Source organism: Acanthaster planci, linkage group LG02, assembly GCF_054643075.1.
Source record: "Acanthaster planci isolate LZ-2023a linkage group LG02, COTS_SCS, whole genome shotgun sequence".
Lineage (NCBI taxonomy): Eukaryota > Metazoa > Echinodermata > Asteroidea > Valvatida > Acanthasteridae > Acanthaster > Acanthaster planci.
Window position 1 is genome coordinate 4,571,684 of NC_141778.1, and position 22,245 is coordinate 4,593,928.

The following is a 22,245-nucleotide window of genomic DNA, read 5'->3' on the forward strand; positions in this document are numbered from 1 at the left end:
ATACTTACATGATCTCCAAGCTGTTAAGAGCACGAAAATGATCCGTGCTCAGCGTCTTTATCTTGTTTCCCATGATATTACTGTAGGCAAAAGAGAAAAAAAGCAAACACATTACCAGAGTGTTCTCATGGCGGATATGAATTAGAAATGAATTAGTAAGAGTAAAAAAATACATAAATAAACATAAAACAATTCTGCAGATCAACGTGGATGGGAAGCATGATAGGCTTTGTGCCAATTTAGTGTGCCCTCAATATAAGTCTTTTCATTTCAATTAATCAGTGGGAATTCAATTTGATTTCTCGTATTGTCTACGGCACCGCTATTGTGGTACATGGTGTTGACAAGTTATCTATGTTCGAATGTTTTTATTGATAGCTGTACAAAGAAGAGACTTGAGAGACAGCAAACAGGCGGAACGGGTTCCAGGGTCTGGGGCAAGTGAATTTGGCTGTAAGCGTGTAGCTTCCTTTGGTGCATCGCCGGCCTTCGTCATGTGATTTCGAATGAAGTATTTCGTGTGGTCATGCACGTCGCGGAGGAGGCAATTAATGGAAACACTGGCCTTTTGAAAAAAGACTGAACACTATACCAAAGGAAGAAAAGACAAGAAAACTGTGACAGTAAAAGGATATTATCTAGTTTTTCATTCAAATGCCTCAGAATGGACACTCTCCATTGTTGATAGCGTATCCAGTATGCTACTGTTGAGTGCTTGTTGTCCCAGTTGGAAAGATCTCCTGTCGACGCCGCTGAACGCTGTGCAGCGGAAATGAGAGAGTATAGGAATTCATTGAGAATTTTGAATTGCGCTTTCCGAGTCTGGTTCCACTGGTTCCGTTGTCGCTTTGCGTTCAACTTTCGTTGTGACGGGTGTGACCTCGATTTTAGCCTCCGTCCGTGTCCTAGTAGACTCTTGCAAGCACAGGAGTGATGCGCATACTACGACGGCATAGATTTGCGGGTAAATGTACCTAAGATCTAAGATCTGACTAAAAAAACAATTTAATAGTGGACATATCTCAGCAGTGGACATCAACAGCAGTAGAGTGCAGATGGGGGGGGGGGCTAAGAAATTAAGCCGAACACGTGAGTCAACGCTCACAATAATAATAACGGGAAGTTACCGAATGTAATAGTCAAAACCATAGAAAAGTCCTCTAACATGACTTAATCGCTCATTCGACTCTACACACCTTCAAAATAGTAGCCTGTATGTGTAAATCAGCACAGTAAGCCCTATATGGTCAAAGGTTTTTATACGCCAAGGGTGTCATTTGCCTCAAGAGTATCGAAGTGTAAACGTCAGTTGGAACCAGGGAGTGTAATGCAAACGAATGGAGTACGCGCACGTGTTGGTTCACGCGCTGCCTCTCCCGCTGATGCGTTGTACTTACAGAATTGTGCGTGTCACGTGTTTATTATCAGTACTCTAAATGTATATTACAGTGTTAAAAATAACGAATCAACAGTGACACTTTTTTTAAATGACCTCTAAAGTAGGCCTACCTGTCTTGGTTTTGCCTGGGTTGATTTAACATTGGTTTATGCCTTCCAACTACACTTACAGTTCTGTTAGTGAAGTCAGTCCCTGGAAGGCCAGTGGATCGATGTACACTATCTCATTACTTGGTAGTTCTCTAAAGGACAAATCAAAATTGTTATCACTGATTGACATGACCAAAGCTTTGATGCCCAGCACTGATACAAACGCTATAAAACAAATGGTACATTTTGACGGTTGCTCTCATTTAAAATGAAACAAACAAATAAATTAAGAACCCAAACAAGTATCTTCTTTTTCCCATGCAAAAAGGCTCAAGTGGCTTTTGCGCAGTGAATTGACATACACTGCTTTTGAACATTTTTGTATCTGAGTTGTGACGACACCAAATATTTTTTCCCTTTAAAATACAGTGCATGTACATTTTTTTTAACCCAAACGTAAAGGTTACATAATTGTATACAGGCAATTACCAAGATAGCGTGCATCACAACAAAGATTGTTGGTGGGATATTTGGCCAAACTTTTGGCATGAGGCTGCGTGTTGTGGTTGTGTAGAATTCGTACTGAGTACGGCAAGTGCGATTATGGCCAGATCTCTGATTTGCACGTTGATTAAAAAACAACACACAGCGAAATGATTGCTTTAACCCGCCACACGGATCCAAAAGACAAAGTCGTCTGGCCGAATCGGGGGGCGTGAAATCGTGCCCAACGCGTGGACATTGCGTTGACTGTCCTCAACGAGTTAGGTAATCCAGTGACATGCACAATATCGATAGTAGAAAACAAGTAGCAGCAATAACGTATAAAACCGTCCCCACGCGAGAAAGAAAAAAAAAGGTCTGGAATTATAAATAAACATAAAATTGTTATCCAGCTTTTTTCTTTCGTGAGGATTCCATTTCTGACCAGTCCAGTGCTCTGAGGCTTGTATCAGATCAAGCAATCACGAAGAATATTTTTTTCTTCTGCAGTATTCATGACTGTCTTCAATAAAGGGCATTGGAGGTTAGCCGTTGGCCAGTCAAAACGTGACAGTAGAGCCAAGGCAAATATCACCGATGTGAAGAAAAGTTACTCACAGATGAACCAGGTTTGGAGCCGCCAACAAGGAAGTTGATTCCACAGTTCGTATTTTGTTGTTAGACACGTGCCTATGTTGAAAGGGACCAAAAGTATTAAAGAAAGGTTGATTTCTTCAAAAACACAATTTCATTCATGACCGTCCTGGCAACAGACCGTGTTTTCAATTGGTTATTAATCACAGGGCAGGTGACTTTATTTGTTTATACATATTATACATGCCCCCTCTAATCTGGCCGACCAAAATATACCGTAACTTGGAAAATAATCCTACGTGATCTCCGCAAAAATACTACGTAGAAAATTGCTTACTTAATCGCATGCTACGCAAAAACAGAATTTCACCGGGTGCTTCTGGGAATACAACATATCATCGTCTTAAGTTGTCGAGGATATTATTCCCAGACTGTCAGACTATTTGCCAATATTAATAACGTTGACTTTATGAAATGATTTATGGGGTTCAACCATATCCGAAATACGGCTGTCCTTATACATGTTTGCCTGTTGGTAGCAGCACTCTCATTTCAAGGAACATCCTCCACAAAATGTTTATCCAAAGTGTAATAGCCTTACTTCCCCCATTCCATCCTTAACGATCCGCAGTCCACAGCGTCAACTAGGCCTATACAACGGAAATGGTTACCGATAATGTCTTTGATTAACTCAAGGAGCCAACTGTACATTTTCGAGAAAACCTCCATTTAACACAAACTTGGAGTATTGCCGGTAAGCTTACAGGGAGGTCACATCATTGGTTTTTTGTCCTAATTTTACAAGATTGTCTGAAAGAAAAATAATTACGGAAGCTTTCATTCTGCATATTTGTTTTGTACTTTAGTTAACTGCTTTGAGAAAAAACACAGCGCCATTTCGAATGGTCACATTGAAGATCTTGTAATTTATCTTGAGCAAAGTTCATGAACTACATGGCGTTCTGAGTGAGCGAACCACGTGCACGTGAGGTTCTACTGCAGATGAACCGGTTTGGCAGGCGCTCTTAACCTTTCAAAAGACCACTTTTTTACAGCCAGGAGTAATTAGTAATACATGTACCCTGAAGTAATGTGCCTCTTCGACAGTGTAGCACTGTAGGTTTATGGAAAATAGTTCATCGAGTAGCGAACCTCCTGTCTATGGCACGATGAGCATAGACCTTTTCCAGTGATATCACGATCGTGTGTAGTGATAGTAATGAGTGCATAGTGTTGTGATGGTAATCTACTTATTCAAGATAAACTAGTCAAACAGGCAGCGTTCACACGTGCGCTTGCACGTGGTTGAAGCTGCCCGTAGGAATATATACGATCACCATGGCCAAGGTGGTCCACACGCGATGGTATTGTTTACATTTAGTCACGTGGGTGAAAAAGGTCAATATACACGTGCGTGCGCGATTACGCTTCGTGACCACACTTATTTTAGATTAGATTAGATTAGAAATTTTATCGTCCGCATCGTAAAAAATACAGAACTTTTGTTTCCATTGGCACATCTAAATATAAAAATAGGTACTTAAAAATAGACAATTTACAATATTTAACCAACAAGATTAACCCACTAAAACAAATTAACTCAAATAAAAATTATTAACATACAAATAAAAAAACTACCAAAAAATCCACAAATTCTTAATTACGAACAGCTGATTTGTTAAATAAATGAATAGAGTTGGGAAAAAAAGGATTGCCTGTATTGAGTTAGGTTTGTACGAGGCACACAAAGCCTAAAACCGGATCTATTAAAAACAAAACACTCAAAAAGTGGATGAGTTGGATCTTATAGAATGACATGTACCTTAGACATTACACGTTCCAAGTAGATATTGTCATATATTGGCAAGGTAAGACCTACCGAGCGTTGAGCCATTTTACGAACACGCTCAAACCTATCCCTTTTTTTGTGAAAGTGAATAATACACACTTATTATGTTAAAAGTAGCAATGCTCTGTATTATGGATTGGTAGAATAGACGTGGGTTCGTCCTGTCAACATTAAACTGTTTGAGCTTACAAAGGAAAACATCCGTTGCATGGCCTTGCCAAAGACTACCTGGGAGTTTTAGTTCAGTTTGTCATCAATAACAGTACAAAGATATTTGTACTCATTAACCCTTTCTATTTCGTTGTCATTAATATAAACAGGTTCATGAGCTCCAGGGTTGTGCCGAAAATCCACAATCATCTCCTTAGTTTTCTGGGTATTAATAATCAGAAAATGGCGGTCAAACCACTCCACAAACTTTGCTACCTCCATTAAATAACAGATTGAATCGTTGGTTAAATAGCCTGTGATAACTGTTTCGTCTGTGTGTGGGCTAGAACAGAGACAATCACTTGTATAGAATGAAAATAAGAGTGGTGACATTACACATCCTTGGGGAGCACCTGTATTAATTATCCTGTCTTTAGACTTAACGTCTCCAATTTTAACCCACTGCGACCTGTTGAGTAAGAAATTATGAATCCACTGTAATTTTTGGAGACACATTCATTTTCATAAGTTTCCTTATTAATTAAAATGTGAGGTTGAATCGTGTTAAAAGCACCAGAGAAATCAATAAACATAGACCTAACATAAGATTTTGACTTGTCCAAATGACTGCACAGTTTATGAAGATAAACCAGTACCCCATCATCAACCCCCTGTTACTCCGGTATGCGAATTGAAACTTGTCCAAATAAGAACCTGCATCTCTAAGAAAAAAATTCAAAACAAGCTTTTCAAGACATTTCATTGTGTTTGATGTCAGAGCTACTGGGCGGTAGTCGTTCAAGACTGACGCCCTACTTCCTTTCGGGATAGGAACTATCATAGAGGTTTTCCACAACTGCGGAATGACCCCTCTATCTAAAGTCAGTTGAAATATTTTTGTAAAAATACCAGACAGTTGATAGCTACATGTCTTCAAAATCTGATTACCTACACCATCTGGTCCCGAGGCATTATTAATGTTCAGGCCTAAAATAAACATGTGTGTCCGTGCACACGTAAATGGAAGTCTAAAATCCATTCTCAATTGACTAACAAACATTGTGAACTCAAAAAGGAGATTACATCTGGAAACATGAGAGTTTTAATCTCTGGAAATCATAGTTTTTGTCCAACAGCGACGGAACGTTTTTTAAAAGGTGTGGGGGGGGGCAAGCCCCAGCCATGAGACTGAAAAGAATACTGTTATGAAGTTGCAATATACATCCAACGGCTGGTAGGCCTATAAAGTGGGGGAAGGGGGCAAAATAACTACATTTTCAAAGGTGGGGGTAACAGCCCCTATCCCCCCTGTTCCGCCGACGGTGTTTTTGTCCATAGAAATCCTGTCTATGTGCAGCTCTAAAACGGAAGTCATGTTCGCCAAGCAATGCACAGACCAACAGTTTGGACCATACCATTATGCCTTGGGGTTGATTGTAAGATCGCAGCATTTTCGCTTTAAGGAAATCCCTTTCTGCAAGTTAAATATTCTACTTTGAAATGATCTAATTTCTGTTTTATTTTATACCTTTCACTTAAATACTTTTTATTTCAGTTTACAATGCGTTTATTATTGCTGCTTTCAGTGTGACCCATTCAGGATCGTACACCTTTACACGTAACGCACCAAAATCGGCGCCCATTAACAGACACAATACATTTAAAACGATAAGATTTTTTAATGAAAAGAGAAAAATAAAATTCTTCCGTTTTCTAAAAAACAACAACAGCATTCCCGGTGAAAACATTTCATAGATTAAGTGAGGCTGTTATTTACTTTCTTTTAAGTAAGACATACAAGGATTATTTGGCAGTCCAATATTTTTGATTTTACCAATGGTGTAACCCATCATCTTAAAGCCCCTGACTCTTGGTCAGATCTTACCCCTTTTTGGTCAGATGACTCTCAGGTGTTTTTGGAGAGTTTGAGATACTTACAAAAATCTGAGGTACTGCAAACTGTTGGGCTGACCGAGATGTAAGCGCGTCAGGTTGTTGTTTACTAAATACCTAAACGATGAAAAATAAAACAGACATCACTGTCCTTCTTGAAACGACAATGATTGTCAAGTTGCAGTTTTTTCCATCTCGATAACAAAATTTTTTAGTGGCAATGCACAGAGTCGATCTGTACATATATCATAGAACTGCAGCTTATGCGCCGCAAAAATATGCCTCGGTAAGGCAGCTATTAGTTGAAAAGAGCAAAAATATCTATAATCTAAAAGCCGGATTTTTTAGTGCTCCGTAAAAAACTTATTAATCGTAACTTTTCCTGTGCGTACGAGACCGCCGTTTCTTGGTATGACCCCCTATAAATTTTTTTACAGAGCACTAAAAATCCGGCTCCGATTAGAAACTAATTGCAAAAACGATTTAATGGGATTAAAAAAACTGAAGAAAAGCCTGAGAGAAAATGATCATCAAAGTCGCACCCCTGTACATTTTCAACGGCCACCTCACACTTCTTGCCACCAAGGCCGTTTGTGCGCATGCGTGCATAAGCATGAATTTATTAGTGAAAGGTCTATTATGCACGTCACGTTTAAGCTATAACCTTGACGCACACAGTAGCGGACCGGTCACGTGGGACCGGTACGTGTGCAGCAACTCATTAAAAGTCTCTTATAACTATTGCGACTGAGTTAGGGTACGTTCACAATCTGATATCATCTAAGCCTGAGCGCCAGGCGCTGGTCAGCCACGGTGATTCTCGATCCCCCTCTCTCTGTGCCAACGTTGAGGGAGCATACTTCCACAGTCTTACACCAAGTTTAATCAGTCTTTCCATCCATGTACGCAGCGTTATACTCAGCTTTGCCTGATACCAGGCGTTACCAGAGTGGCCCACAAAGCCGAGTCGCCTTTCTTCGAAATGGGAACCCCAATAGAACTGTAACGTGATACTTACAGCTTGATGAGGAAGGGATAATGCATCCAGTTGACGAGACCTGTGGCGATCATCTCCTCTTTACCCATTACCGCCGGGACTCCATTCAGGGATCTGCGGATGGGAAATGAAAGTGACCGATCTTGTTTGTCCGTAGTCGGTAATGAAATGGAATCCCTTGGGTTGCACAATGATAACTTGGGACCCCGTAAGACGTGTAGTGGCAGTAGCGCTGCAGTTGCGTCGTTGAGACCATATTGCAAGACATTCTCTCATTCAACACAAAGTGATCAGTGTTTGCTCAAGATTTCTTGTTCCAAATATCCCATTACATTATTACTAATACATCGAAGACTGTTTGGTAAGCCAAGACCGCTGCAAAAGAGAGCACACTTTACCCAGTAGTGCACTACTTGAACGCATCTGGAGCTAAATGTACCCCATTAGTTATAAAAATGACATTGTATTGCTCCATACTTCGCATATCAGTCGATCTGTCACAACTGAGGAAACCAGGCTTGAATAACGGCTAGCTCTGGAGAAATTGAAATTGACATTGTTTATTTCTGCAAAATGCCGAATTAAGGCAATTTTACAGTAAGACAATATTGTAAATGAAATATAAAAACCTACAAATCTATTAAGTAAAGTTAATTATAAAATCACCCAACAAACAAACATAATGTGTACACAGACATCCCGGCACACTCCCTCAACAAAATGCATAGACCCTACCAAAATACATTCAAAAAAGGAAAAAAGAAGAAACATCCCCCAATAAAGCTAAAAAAAAAAAAAATTGTACAAAAAAATACAGTATGATTTGAGGGGAGGTAGTAAGAATTACTAGTCCCGAACGTGTAGGTCAGCTTGACAATACCTCCCAACGTGGAAATAACTGACCTACACCGAAGGACCAGCACTTCTCACGTCTTTCCAGAAATAAACCGTGCTGTTTGTTTTACTGCACTTATTACTCAACTCAAAAACTGATGACAATGTACCCGTAGAGCTGCATGCAGAGTTCAATGTGTGATGCCGGGCAACAGGGTTGCAAATTTAACAGTCTGGTGCCAGTCTGGTGCCAGCACTCTTATTTACCGCAGTGGTTACAAGAACTACCGCAAAAGACTGGTTCCGTAAAGACAGTTTGCCACACGCGACTGGTTCTGTTTTGGCCAATGACTAGGGGCACCAAGAGCAAGTGGCCCGTGACTGCGGATGGGTAACAGTTTAAGACGACAGTCGCCAATGACAAAAGAAGGGAATATCAATACCCTCACAATAATTCAAGTTTAGAAATAGCTATACGTGAAAAATCCTCGTGCCGACTTTGTCTTCAAAAAAAGCACTGACAAACAGGGAGATTTTTTTTACTATGAATGTAGATTATGAGAGTCACTTGAACTGAAAATCAATAGATAATCCCGAAAACATGAAGATGTGATATTTTCCAGAATTTAACCGACAGGATTCAAATTGAAAACGATACGACTGGGGAGAGGGCATCTGCAAACAGTAAGATGCCACTCGACACCATCTTCCCCCTCTCTCTCTCTTTTGCATCTCCTTTTGCATTTGCACTGTCGTTGATGGCACATGTAACTGTAAGCTCATAAGTGGAACGAGCTTTTAATACCCATGGGGGAAAATTCCTATCTCAAACATCTGCTTAGAGTCAGGTTACACTTAAATCAGCATGATTTTTCATCACGACCAATTTCCGATGATCCCGTTTGAACTTAAGACCCTCTCCTCTTACGATGCCTCACATTTAGCTTATTGTTACTGGTGGCTATGTGAGCACTTTTCTCGTGTTGTTTAATACCAAACTACAGCTTGAGACAAACTGTATGCTGACTAACCCCCAGTCAGTGGCGTATCCAGCGTTTGGTGTCAGGTTGGCAAATTCAAAAGCAAATGCACTTTCGTGTTCATTCAACACGGTAATGGGGAGAAGAAAATATAGCCTATATTTATTTGATAAATAAACATACTAATTAGTTTCTTTCCTACTCACCTATGAAGTATTCTCAGTTTAAAAAAATGGAAAAATAATTCGTAGGGGTATGGTTAGTTCCCCCCACTGGATACGCCACTGCCCAAAGTCGCTGAACACGAGAGTTATCTACTGAGCAATTCAAAGATTTCGCTCGTCGCCCAGCGCCCGAACAGGGCGCTAGGACAGGGCTGATGGCTGATGGCTTTGCACCTGTGATCGCGAGGTTACACTTCCTGTTACCAAATGTTTGGTTTGCCAATGGCAATGCTTTGAGGCAGAAAACGGTTGAACCAGGTTTTTCTATAGTAGTGGTGCAACTGCAGACGAGAATTCCGGAATTCCGAAACAACGCTCTGTCTGTGATTTGCAGATGTCGTCAACCTGTGTTTGCGCAGTGTTGACACATAAATGGCATTCCTTTCGAGTTAACTTCGGCACTACCACGCGCGGTAAACACTGCCTTTCAATGTTTTACACGTAGCTTCAGGCAAAAATATGCCGGCTTTCTGAAAGACCTGTCAAGTTTGGTAAACCCAAGACACCCTGCGGCGTTGTGAAGGAGGATATTCCCTTTTGGGAAATATTCCCCTCTGATCTTTGAAAATGTGACAAGCAATAATTCTAGAAAAGGCGAGTTGAGCAGGTGTCAAAACCGGGAAAATGTGACGGAAGCCAAGCCGTATCAGTGAGCTTTTGTGGGCCCCTACGGGTCAAGCTGGAAGCGAATACCGCGTTGATCTCCGTCAAAATTAACCCCCTTAAGATCCACTTACACACGCGCTCAGCATAATGAAATTCCGCGCTGTCAAAATATATAGAGTCCTTTTTTATTAGGATATAGAGGGATTTCACCTTAGGTCCGTCTGCGTATGTCTGTATCGAAACCGAGGCTCTCTGTGTTGAACTTCGTCGTGCGCCCGCGGAGTCCACACAGTACATGCAGTATCCGTTTGTAAGTGTGACGCCACTTCAGTTTAAACCACGCCCACTGCACATGCAGATACACGACCATCGCAAGTATGTTAGTTCGCGGTAAAGTGCCGTTATTTTTTCTTTTGATTTTATACTTGTCAAGTCATCCTGGAATAACTTTCCACAAAAATCTGCAGCCTGAAAAGTCTGAATTTAGCATACCTCTTTGTATTTTGTTTCTCAACGCCTTACTTTCAATCGTCTGATCGTATTAAGTATTGAAGCTGACACATACAGCCTCGTTTTCAAACGCAGAAGTACGCAGATCGACGCTAAAAGCGTCGTATTTGGATCCCTCTATTACGGAGCTCTGGAAGTGCCATCCGACTTGTTGAGATCCAGACCTATTTTTCTCTGGATGGGGACATAATAAAGGCAAGATGTCAACATCCCGAGATAATTTATCACGTGATGAAAGTGGAAATGACGACATCCTCAAATACTTTATCATAGGATGATTACGTCAAAAAAGTTGGGTGACGACATTCTGAGATAATCATTATCTCAGGATGTCGTCATCCAAGAACACCCAGGCATCATGACTTTGTATCAATCTAATTAATATCATGTATGGCAATAGGAAGACAAAAGTACCTCAGGTCACCTGTGCGTTTTCAAGGTGGTTTGTCAATGCACCCATTCACAAAATCAATAATGTCATTATTCCATTCTTACGATGTCGTCGTCCATGATAAATTATCTCAGGATGTCAACATCTTGCCTGTATCATTTTGTAATCCCGACAAAAAGTATGTTAGGATCTCAATAAATCGGAGGGCACATCCAGAGCTCCGTACTCTATTGACATTCAGAGCTAAAAACCGTACGGTGGCCCGATAAACCTTTTGCCTTAAGAAGCCAGAGCGATTTTCCCCAAGATACCACTGGCGTTCTGGCCAATAAGAGTTCTCGTTGGGTATAACGTGACGGTCTGCCTGCTACGTCATTGTTGCTGTGGAATATCATGAACATAAATGCTTAACAGGTTTCTGCTCCCGCGTGGAAATGTACAAAAAGTCGGTTGTCAAGGGTAAGGGTACGACATGAATATGGAATTAGGCCTTTTATAAAGAACACACTTGTCTGATTTCGTTGCCAACCCGGGAATGTGGTAACAGTAGCCTACGATATTTCGTCGGCAACAATTGATTACTCTTTGCAAATGTAACTTAAAGATTGCAGTCATTCTTGACGGTGCCACTGCAGTTCGCGATAAGTTTCGAATCTCTAGGCAATGCATACTGGAAAGAAATAAAATGTGAGTACATGAGAAAGAGAAGTAAGCTTGCGGCTTGCATGGGTGCGTGTGTTACTTCCAGCTGTAGACACGTTGATTCTTACAGAGACGAGCAACAAGCAGTCCCTTAAAGATCAATAACATTGCTTTGACGTAAAATAGTTATAATATAACAGGGAAATGGTCATTGTTACCCATATCATGACTAATGTGGCAGCTTTCCTTTGCATTTATTAAAAATTGTCATTATGGGAGTTCAGTTCCACCTCGACAATGCTACGGGTACCCCCCTCCAACAGAAATGCGTCGATTAGGTCGGCAAACAAATCTAGCGATTGATGATGTCATAATACGGCTCTCGTCCCCCCCCCCGAGTTTCTTGACCTTGTGACTGTAATAGGGGGCTTTATAGCACAAGAAAAGAGAAAAAACGGGTAAAGTAAGTTAGTTCTTATTTTCGGCAAATGACCACGGCCATCTGCCTAAAATTCATTAGGACCTTACACCAGTTGAAATTGTTGATCAACATTATCGATGGAAAAGCAATTTCAAGTCGCTCTCACGGTACGACCTCTTTTAATTCACAGTTAAGTGTGAACAAGCAAGGCTCACGCACGGAACACATGGAATGACGTGCGGCATACGCATATGATGATCAGGACGCATAAAATACGTATTGTACACTTTCTGAGCATATTATGCACATGACGCACGTCGTTCTACTTGTCCTCGAAACAAGCTTCTGTTGACTCTCCCGACGACTTTCGTTTTCACTTTGCATGATATGAAGGAGGACTTAACTCATGCTTTTGACGTCATTAGCGATCTTTATTTAGTTTTATTTACTAGATTGATGTGTACGGAGCCCGTTAAGGGACATGCGTTGAAAACAAAATATACACCATACAAAAATAATTTTAGTTTGTATTTTGTGCGCACGAAATCATTTTGTGCACTCCAAATCATTTTGTGCCCTCGACATAATTTTTGTGTGTGCTCGAAATCATTTCGTGCACTCGAAATTATTTATTTCGTTAGCTTAAGTTAGAAATAAGTAATTCGAGTACACGAAATGATTTCGAACATACAAAATAATTTATTACGAGCGCATGAAATGACTTCGTGCGCACGAAATACAAACTGAAATTATTTTTGTATTCCGAGTTTGTTTCAACGCATGTTCCTTTAGAGGCTCCGTAGTTTTGAATATAAATAAATTTTATGAAAATCGAAATTGTGACTTACTAATGTAATTGATCTTTAAAACTGGGAAATTTCAATAATGAACAGTTGTACACTGGCAAAATCGAACAGTGATTTTTTTTTCTCACAAATGGTATTGCTTCAATCTGGATAGGACACACTGGGTAAGATTAGAAAAGAGATGTATAGCAACATTTAAACTTTGAACTTAAATTGTTACTTCAGTCCGGCGGGGGCGATATTTTTCCCCCAGAATGACTGTTGGCACTTGTTTGTTTCCATTTTGTTTTTAATAAATTAAAGGGCCAACATATTTTTAGATACTGTGGCATTCCTTTGAGGAGAGGATTTTTTTTAACAATGAAAAATGGACGACCGTTTCACCCAAAAATATCACACTTAGCCTCAGAATTAAAACCTTTATATCATTAACTGACCCTCAAAGAGTGGCGCTATTTTGGACCATCTCACTGCTGAGGCGAACTCCGACGTCACATGCCTGATAGTTTTAAATTTATCGTGCACGTATTAACACTCCTTATAACAAAGTTTCAACTCAATCCGACGAAATTTTCTTTTTACGGTCATTTGAAGAGCATTGCTGCACACGTGCCGGCCCTCACACACTGAACACGGCAGGGGAAAAGTTTATGTCTTTGGCCGTCCTTTCTCGAAAAAATGAGCGCTGCGCAAGAACGGTAGATTCGATTTTAGGAGGTGGGGAAAAGCAAAATGAGAGCAATGATAAATTGTATTCTGTTTAAATCACAGGCCTCCAACAACAGTGGAAACTTAAAAGCGACATCCTGAGACGGAGTGCTGAAATCCCTTTGCATTTACATAACTCATCAGAGCTATACTACGAAACTGAAATAATTTCAGATGACCACCGATCACCCAAGGAAGAAGTTCTTGGCCCTTTTTCTGTAAAGCAAATTCCGTCCCCAGAGAAATTCTTTTATAGGAGCTCTGCTGGAAACTTTTCTGATGTAAAGCATATATAAACTTTGATAGCTTGCAGAAGAAAATACTAAGTTCATACTTGGCGCAAAATCCAACAAAAACGCAGAATTATAATCAAACATTCATCGTTCTAGTTTGCTAAGGTTGAACAAATTTCAACGCAAAGCAAATTTTGCTGTTTTGTAACACCTAATTCGTTTCTCCTGAAAAATGAACTGGACTTTAGAAAGGGACACGAGCCTTCAACCTCCAAAATCCTGTACCTTGTCCTATAAACTTCAAGCTTTTCCAAACTAGTTTTTATTTGGTGTTAACAAATCTAACCTTTAGCAAGGACAACTGAAACAACGATTTTCCTGAGGCCAAACCTTTTCTTCCACGGGAGGCAGTGTCAGAGAACAAAATTAAAATTCATTTGACCTCTGTTGGATAGGATATGCTTTAACAAGAATTCTGAGATAGAGGGGGTATAGTTAAACTTAAGATGACTTTTGGTGACAAAACTACTGAAAACTACTTTCTAACAATCTGTTTCTTTCCCGATATTCCATTGCAATATATCTCTATCCTTACTTGATCTAAAAAAATTCAAACAATTTGTGAGTTTTCCTCTCTTAATTTCAGGCTGTCCTATATCATTAGCGTTTGTAAATGTGGCTTTTGAAACTGTCAAACTAGGTTCTTTGGAAATCGGTGTGAATTTTATGGTTTCTAAATTATTTTATGATGTTGAGATGTTGAGCTGGTGGAATATTTGAACTGTAATGATGTAATAGTCTGCCTCCCTTTAGAAAGAAAGGTAAACCTTAGGTGATTCGTTTTCTGGAAGGAGACACTGTGGGTTTGGAAGTTATAAAATCATTACCTTTATGCCAAATTCTAAGCAGAAGTACCCAGTTTAATAGCCTCTTCTTCCCAATACGTTGTTTGCGTTGCAAATGAATAGCAGAAAAGGCCAAAATGTTACACTTTAAAATCAGTTGTCAGTCCTTTGACGTCATATGTTAAGACCTCGGTGAATACCAAGTTATTGTTTTCCTCACAGTTCATCTTTTGTTCCGATCGTGAAGGACACGATATGAATCTTCACTGTCTTCCGAGAGATGCTTTAGTTGAAATCCGCTGCAATTGTGACACTTATTGACAAACTTTGATGAAGCATGATTTGGCGGTTGCAGTGGAACTGCCAACCATACGGATTAAAAAAAAAATTCCGGAGGGATTTTCACGAATAGAAGAACACGAAAGCACTGTTTTGTTCACAAAGCGTATTTTGTAGAATTCAACCATAATAAGAGTTTGCTGAGAGAGGGTTTGTGGGTACGCTATGTGAAATGAATCTCTTCTAGAAGTGTGGTGGCTCTTAGAAGAACTGATGAGTGTTGAATATTTATAAGTGCAAAGGTAAGAATATTATATGAAGTGACAGACTGACAATTCAACCTGTCATGGAATGAAATTATTCTGTCCACTGCACGAATGTGAAATATTTAGTTTTTGCTCTTACAAAACCTGAATAAATCGTTTTCAAATTTTGCGTACAACTCGCCGGTTTACTTTGTCAGGCGGGTGAGTAAAATGCAAGACAAATTCTTTCACGTTCTAGCTAAGTTCATGCAAATAAATACTCGTTCCGGTGTGTCTTACAACTTGTTCTAACTTCCCTGCGTTAGAAACAAAACCAAGTTCAGGATTTCCTCATCTGACCGAGGACGAAATAGTACCACTACCAGTGTTTTGTGTTAATCAGTCTCGGTTAAACTTCTGCTTGTGTGAACCCCGTCACCCGGCCTACACCGTGCTACATAATGACGAGCCCACCGTACTCCACCATTTACTATATCGAATAATTCATGACACGTAACCGTTAACTGATCAATCAAAAGAGCCAATCCATGGGAGTAGTGAAGCCCGTCTAACCAGTCGATATTACGTAAATTTAACGGGCTCTCGACCAATCAGAAGGCCGAATTCGGCCCCATCTGACCCTTATTAGCATTAAGCGAGGAACAGGAGTGTTGGGTATTTTGGAGGGGGTAAGATTAAGGAACGTACCATTTTCGGAATTGGTTGTGTATTATGGTAAGTGATGTTATTTTTTACCGATACAAAGAACTTACCGTTTTTGTATAATGGGGAAAATTAGTTACGTTTGCACGTAGGCCTGTTGTATTCATAAAATACCTTACATCTTCCCCAACCATTACCACCAAGGGTGTATGTAAAATCATAATGAAATCAGAGGATTGATGACTGTCAAGGTGAAACAAATAGATAAGAAGAATAAAGAAATTAAAGTAGAAATAAAATTAGGAAATACAGACCTATATATTAAATATAGAAATTTTGTACCGCACAAGTATAGGGAGAGGAAGTCGGCGCGGATATCCCCCAACATAGATAATACCTCACGAAAATATTTGTCCTTGCGTACCATAAAAACAGCCTTTGTGCAGGGGTTGAAAAGAAAATGACGGAACAACGCGAGTCATTCATAGACGACAATTAACCGGGCATGTCCAGTGTCTGGTCATCCGCTGATAAACTGGTCTGAAATTTCGCTGGGTGTTCAAATAGTCGTGTTATTACATAAGAGGCTTATCATCAATTCCCTGCACAACAGCATTCGTATGTCCGTATTTCAACCAGAATCATGAATAACATCGTCGATAACGCCCTTAAAGTATATATCCGGCAAAAATGAGACCGAGGGGTACCCCCCAACAAGTCCAATCGCTGCACACGCTCTAGACTATTGTTACCTAACACTCCACCCCCCCCCACGTCTGAAAAGAATTCCTCCGATTCCAGTGAGACAATGACCAACACAAAGCGGGAGGGGGGTCTCTCTGTCCATATCTCGCTTCATATGTTATGCGCTGGACTGTGCAGAAACCGTCGGTGTAGAACGTACACATTGCGTATTTAATTGTATAAAAAACTGCACCGGTAAGAGTACAGTACACTCTTCAATCCGCCGTTCTCTAATCTAAAGAATAAAAGTGTGCTATATTGATCATTGTTTCACTGGAATCTGAGGAATTCTTTTTAGACACCCGGGGATGTGTTAGATAACAACAGTTTAGAGTGTGTATAGCGATTGGACAAGTTGGGTGGTACCCCGTGGTCTCATTTCTTGCTAGATACAAGTAGCGATGTTGTCAGATTAAAAAGAACTCGCTTGGACGTTCATATGCAGTAAGGTATGAGACGGAGAGAACCCCCCCTGCTTTGTGTTGGTCATTGTCTCGCAGGAATCTGGGGAATTCCTTTCAGACATCTAGGCGGATGTGTTAAGTAACAATAGTCTGGAATGTGTATAGGGATTGGACATGTTGGGGGGGTACCCCTCGGTCTCATTTCTTGCTGGGTATATCGCTACTCTTTGAGTAGATCCTCCGTGAGAAAATGCCAAACTTGTTTACTATGTCTGCAAATAAGATGATGTGATCGATTGCCCGCTTGCCGTGGTTGGGCATGATGCGTCAAAGGAATGGCAGTTGTGTGCAGTAAACGAATGAACTGCTTTTAATGCACAGACGAAACAAATAACAATTTGACCAGACAGCGTCAACTATTTCATTTGACCTTCCATGCTTTTTATTGACACAAAACAGATTATCAAATCTTCAAAACTGATCAATGTGGAACAGGTTGTTAATTTGCCTTTTCTGCTTGGTTTTTCATTTTCACAAATATCCACCTTCGTATCATCAATGCAATGAATGTCATGACATGGTGTGGAAAAAAATCACAATGGATTACTGCAGTAGTTACTATTATCATTTGCACTGAAGGTGCCACAAAACTGGTTTTAAAATTACAGTATAGTCTTTCAGTATAGCTGTCTGCCTCTTTAACTGCCTATTCATTCTCTTGAAAAAGTCCGTCAAATGTAGCCATATATTTAGGGAGTACTCTGTTCAAGGCTTTGTTTTATACTTTCTTTCATGCCTTTATTTACTCTGTCTTTAAGGTCTTCCAAGATATCCTGGTGAGTATCAACATCTTCTAAAAGCACGAAACTTGACTATAAGTCCTTGTACTTGTTGAAAAGGATTTGCTTGACTGCCAATAGGGTCTTCCTATTGGCCTTTTCCTTGGCTTGATCTTCATCCATACCACTGTCGATGTACCTTTCACATTTCAAATTTCATCATTTACCCCCGAGTAAAATGGAATATTGCTGTTCCTCGTTTTGTGCTAATGAGGGTCACTTGGGACCAAACCCCAGCCTTCTGACTGGTCGAGAGCCCGTCGAAATTACGTAATATCGACTGGTTCGATATCGACTAAATGGGGATTTATTTGGGTGTTGATTAGACTTTTTTAAACGGCCGTGCACGACGTGTCGTTGTCAAAGATTTCGAAATGGGCTCTATGGAACTTGGTTTCTCTGTACAAACGCTCCGCAGAACGAAGGGCTGCGGTAATACTGGAGTGCAAATCGAATATAATCAAAAAGTTAATCATGCATGCAAAAACGGCTTCGCGGTTGTATTGCTGGAGCACGTGTGTGTGGCAAGGCGAGGAACACTTTCCTGCAACGTAAATAGGACATTTTCTAGAAATCGTTTTTTCAAATTAATTACATAAGTTGTTGTCACCTGTTACATACAGATCAGTGGCGGGAAATCAACTTTTCTGTTGGGTACATGTACCTGTTCAATTTTCAGGAAGCATGAGGAGTTTTGTCGAAATCGGTGTAGCACAGGAGACAGTAAATTACACAGAATCTTTGTAACAGACGTACTTTGTGACTGCACTGAGCAATTTTTCAGTTCAAACGGAAAGCTTTGTAAATATACAACTTTCCTCAGTAACACGAATTAACATAATTTGCGTATTGACTTTGGTGCACAAAGTCACTTCCACAAAGCTGATTTTAGCATTTTTCTCGTATTTCTCGTTTTTGCGAGTAACGGTGTAATGCTGCTTTGGACGAGCTTTATTTGAAGTTATCTTGAGTGCCGAACAATAAGAGCTGCTAAACAAAATTTGCAAATATTTTTTACCTACCATCCTGCCAACCGTGACTAAATTGGAAAGAAAAATAGATGCACATATATAAGCCAGTTACGTTCCAATATAGATTAGTCTAGTAGCAGAGTAAGTTTTAACACATTACACCAAAACAAACATGTTAATTTCATCACGAAATAAAGAGCTTGAGTAGACTCCCTCAACTTTATAAGCAACCTCCTTCAACCTCGTCTATATTATAATTTGTTTTGTTTTCCACAAACAAAGTAGTCTTAATTTTATTCAGGAAACAACGTTTTTGTGAATCCACATACATGTGTAGAAATCTGTTCACGTACAAAATGAACCTTTATATATTAACATGATATTTGTAATGAGAATTGACATAAAATAAATGTACAGATTAGAATTTCTGACAGTGTACAGACCTTAATATGTGTACTTCACGATGCCCCAGAGATTTGAGGATCGTCTCAAAAATCTCTGTTGGAAAAGACGATTTGACAGAGCTGTCACAAGAAAGGACAAGTTTGCGATCATAAGAAAAGATGGTCCAAGTACCAGTGGCTAAACATTCCAGAAAACTGCGATAACTATTGAAACCCCACTTAAATGCCTGCGTAAGAGCATTGCCACGATGAACTGGGGCAAGTGCACAGGATAAGTGACATTTTGTGATGAAGGACTGTCCCAGAAAAATAGTGCAAGCAGTACAAAGAGAAAATGCACTCCAAACTGATAGATTTTCTAAGAGGATACAATTTCGGCTTGAAAAGGTAATACATAAAAAAGAGTCGACTTCTCAAAGCGTACTTCAAAGTACATGTCGTGAAATAAAAAAAACCCGAAATCCATTTTTGGTCATTCGGCAACCAGCTTATGACCTAGTTTGACAGACGAGTTGTATAAGGGTTGCAAAAGTATGGCACACTGGAGTTTTTGTTGTTAGAAGTACGTAAACTGGTTTTGTCAAAAGAAGGTAAAACCCGACGAAGACAAGGCTACTCCGCGCAAACCTCACGGTGATGAGATTGCGTCCTAAATTGGCAAAGAACAAGGGTCCAATGTGCCAAGGACAGGGGGAAGGTGGGATTTCGGGAGGGCAGGCAGCATTCATTTGTATTCTCCAAATTTGAGAGTGAAGGGCGTGTGGTGCTTGGGCCTCAACGGGAAAATGCAAGGAAATCTTCTTCTTTCTGTGCAATTAACTTTATACTCCTCTTCCATGTAGGTATTTCATTTGGCCTACCTTTTAGGTTCAGTGTCTTGAAAAGAGCACTTTATTTAATTAACATAATAGTGCCTGTTTGTTTCCCACGAATCTGGATCTCGATCAGTGACCCCATCGCTGGTTCGCTCCATCCATGACGCAGGTTCTGGCGTCAGTGAACCGTCAGATCACTGATTACGATCCGGACCCGTGCGAATAAAACAGGCCCTTAACATTATTCAAATGGCGATCGAGCGCAGATGCTTTGAGGCCATTGAGGGAACTGATCGGTTTGGAGGTTTTCTAGTTAGTTGTTTGCGTAGAACCAAAAGTATCAAAACACTCTTTTAAGAATAAGGCATTTGAGGACACAAAGGTACATTTACAAGGGCTTTGTTTAAATTACAATGCACAATTGGTGTGTAGGTGTGTACAGTGCGCTATACCTTTAAAGGATCCAGGAAATTTTCCAAGAAGCACTTTATGGTATCTCTGGGCCCTTCTTCAATGTCTGAAGATTGTTTTACATCTTTACGTGAACTGAGAAGTGCACTTTTTAAACATTCAAAATTGCCCAAATATTTCTGGACAAGTGAGGCCGCTTTTGCTTTGATGTAAATCCAGGAAGAATGGTTCAGTTTGCATGTTTTTATGTTCAAATTGTGAACTCCAAATTTGCTATCTGAAAACATTTCTGCGACAAGGTTGCTTGCTGGCTTATTGCCATATACTCACTCAATAATAACTTGCCAAAGGAAATTAAATCTACGATAGCAGCGTTTATAAAGTCTAGAAAGTTTCTGTGCACAAATTGGTGCAATATTGAGATTAAGTGCCTTGGATGACATCATGGTTTTGCTCATACATATACAAATGTTATTAACATAAAAATCTCCAAAGTATGGGATGAAATTGCACAACAAAAACTTAAAATAAGTTTAATTGAAAACCCAAGGTGCAATTTCAGGCGGTTTTGTAACATATTTCTATTTCATGGTCACTTTAAAGAGGCGGGTTCAGAAATTTTTCCGGAGGGGGGGTCAGGCCGGAATTATTTTAATGTCTCACTATTGTGAGCAAGCAGAAGTAATGATAAAACATTATAGATGACAAACACTATTTACAATGGTATTAGTTCACTTACTTTGGTTATGTTTTTAAATTCTTTCCCCATTCCCCCTCGCGTTTTTTCCTTTTTTGTCTCAGAGCAGGAAGGGTCCAACCCTCCCACACTTCCCCCCCACCCTGGATCTGCGCCTGCGTTGTTGAGGTGTATCCTCACTGGTAAGGGAAAGAGGTGGGTAATTTTTCAACTGAGCTCGTGTGCGCACATTGAGCACAAGCCAAAACCACGCATTCCAACCGTTGGTTGATGAACATGTTCAGCGCCTCCTCCGCCAAAAGCGCATACACCTGCCCGCCCGCGCAGGGGTAAGTGCATTTGAATGGCAGGTGTATGCATTTATACCATTATAACGACTGGATAGGACGTTGTGCATTGTTCGTGCACAAAATGCGCAGCTGAACAATGGCGGCGCGCTGCGTTTCAGGAGTGACGCTGTATGCTGTGTATTTAGTCAAAATTGATTAATGAAGAAAACCTTTTTCTTATGGAACGGCGGCTAAGCCTTAGGCCTCCCTCTCGAAAACATGCAAAAAAAAAAATAAAATCAGGAATATCCTTTCCGGAGTTAACTGATTATTTTGTTATTATATAACCCGCTTGAAATCGATATTAACCCGTCTTTGTGTATGTATGTGTTTGGTTTTGTTTTTTAACCTTATTTTCTGTTGTCTACCGTCTTGCTTGGGCAACATTTTCACAAAGTTTGAGTGAGTGTGTAAACTTAAAATTAAGACTTTGTTTCATTTTATTGATGAAGTTTTTCAGTGTTGGCTCAACAAAATCAGACGGAAAAACACGTGGACGAAGAGAAAGAGGAAGAAGACGAGAGGTCAAGGAAACTGTCAACACAAATCTAGCTGAGAATAAATGTTTACAGTTCAAGAAAACGAAGTATCTCCACCGTTAGTACATTAAAATGAGAAACGTCCACACTAGGTGCGGTTTGCAACGGAATTCAAAAAGTTCCCTTTACTGATTAATCCAAATTGGCAGGTAGGCGTTAGGATTAACAATAGAAGAATCAAACATTTTGGTAATGGATTATTCATGAAAAGATTTCTAGATATCTTTGAAGGAAAACTCCAAAAGCTTGCG

General features: G+C 40.0%; 1 protein-coding gene across 1 annotated transcript in view; it reads right to left on the reverse strand.

Annotated features, from left to right (window-relative positions):
* Positions 1–22,245, reverse strand: part of LOC110975366 (uncharacterized) — a 78,113-nt gene that overhangs the window by 21,121 nt on the left and 34,747 nt on the right. The window contains exons 5-9 of the mRNA XM_022227811.2: positions 7,476–7,568; positions 6,503–6,574; positions 2,590–2,661; positions 1,569–1,640; positions 9–80 (exon numbers count right to left, since the gene is read on the reverse strand). Of these exons, the coding sequence (XP_022083503.2) occupies positions 9–80; positions 1,569–1,640; positions 2,590–2,661; positions 6,503–6,574; positions 7,476–7,568 (381 nt within the window). The remainder of the gene's footprint in view (positions 1–8; positions 81–1,568; positions 1,641–2,589; positions 2,662–6,502; positions 6,575–7,475; positions 7,569–22,245) is intronic.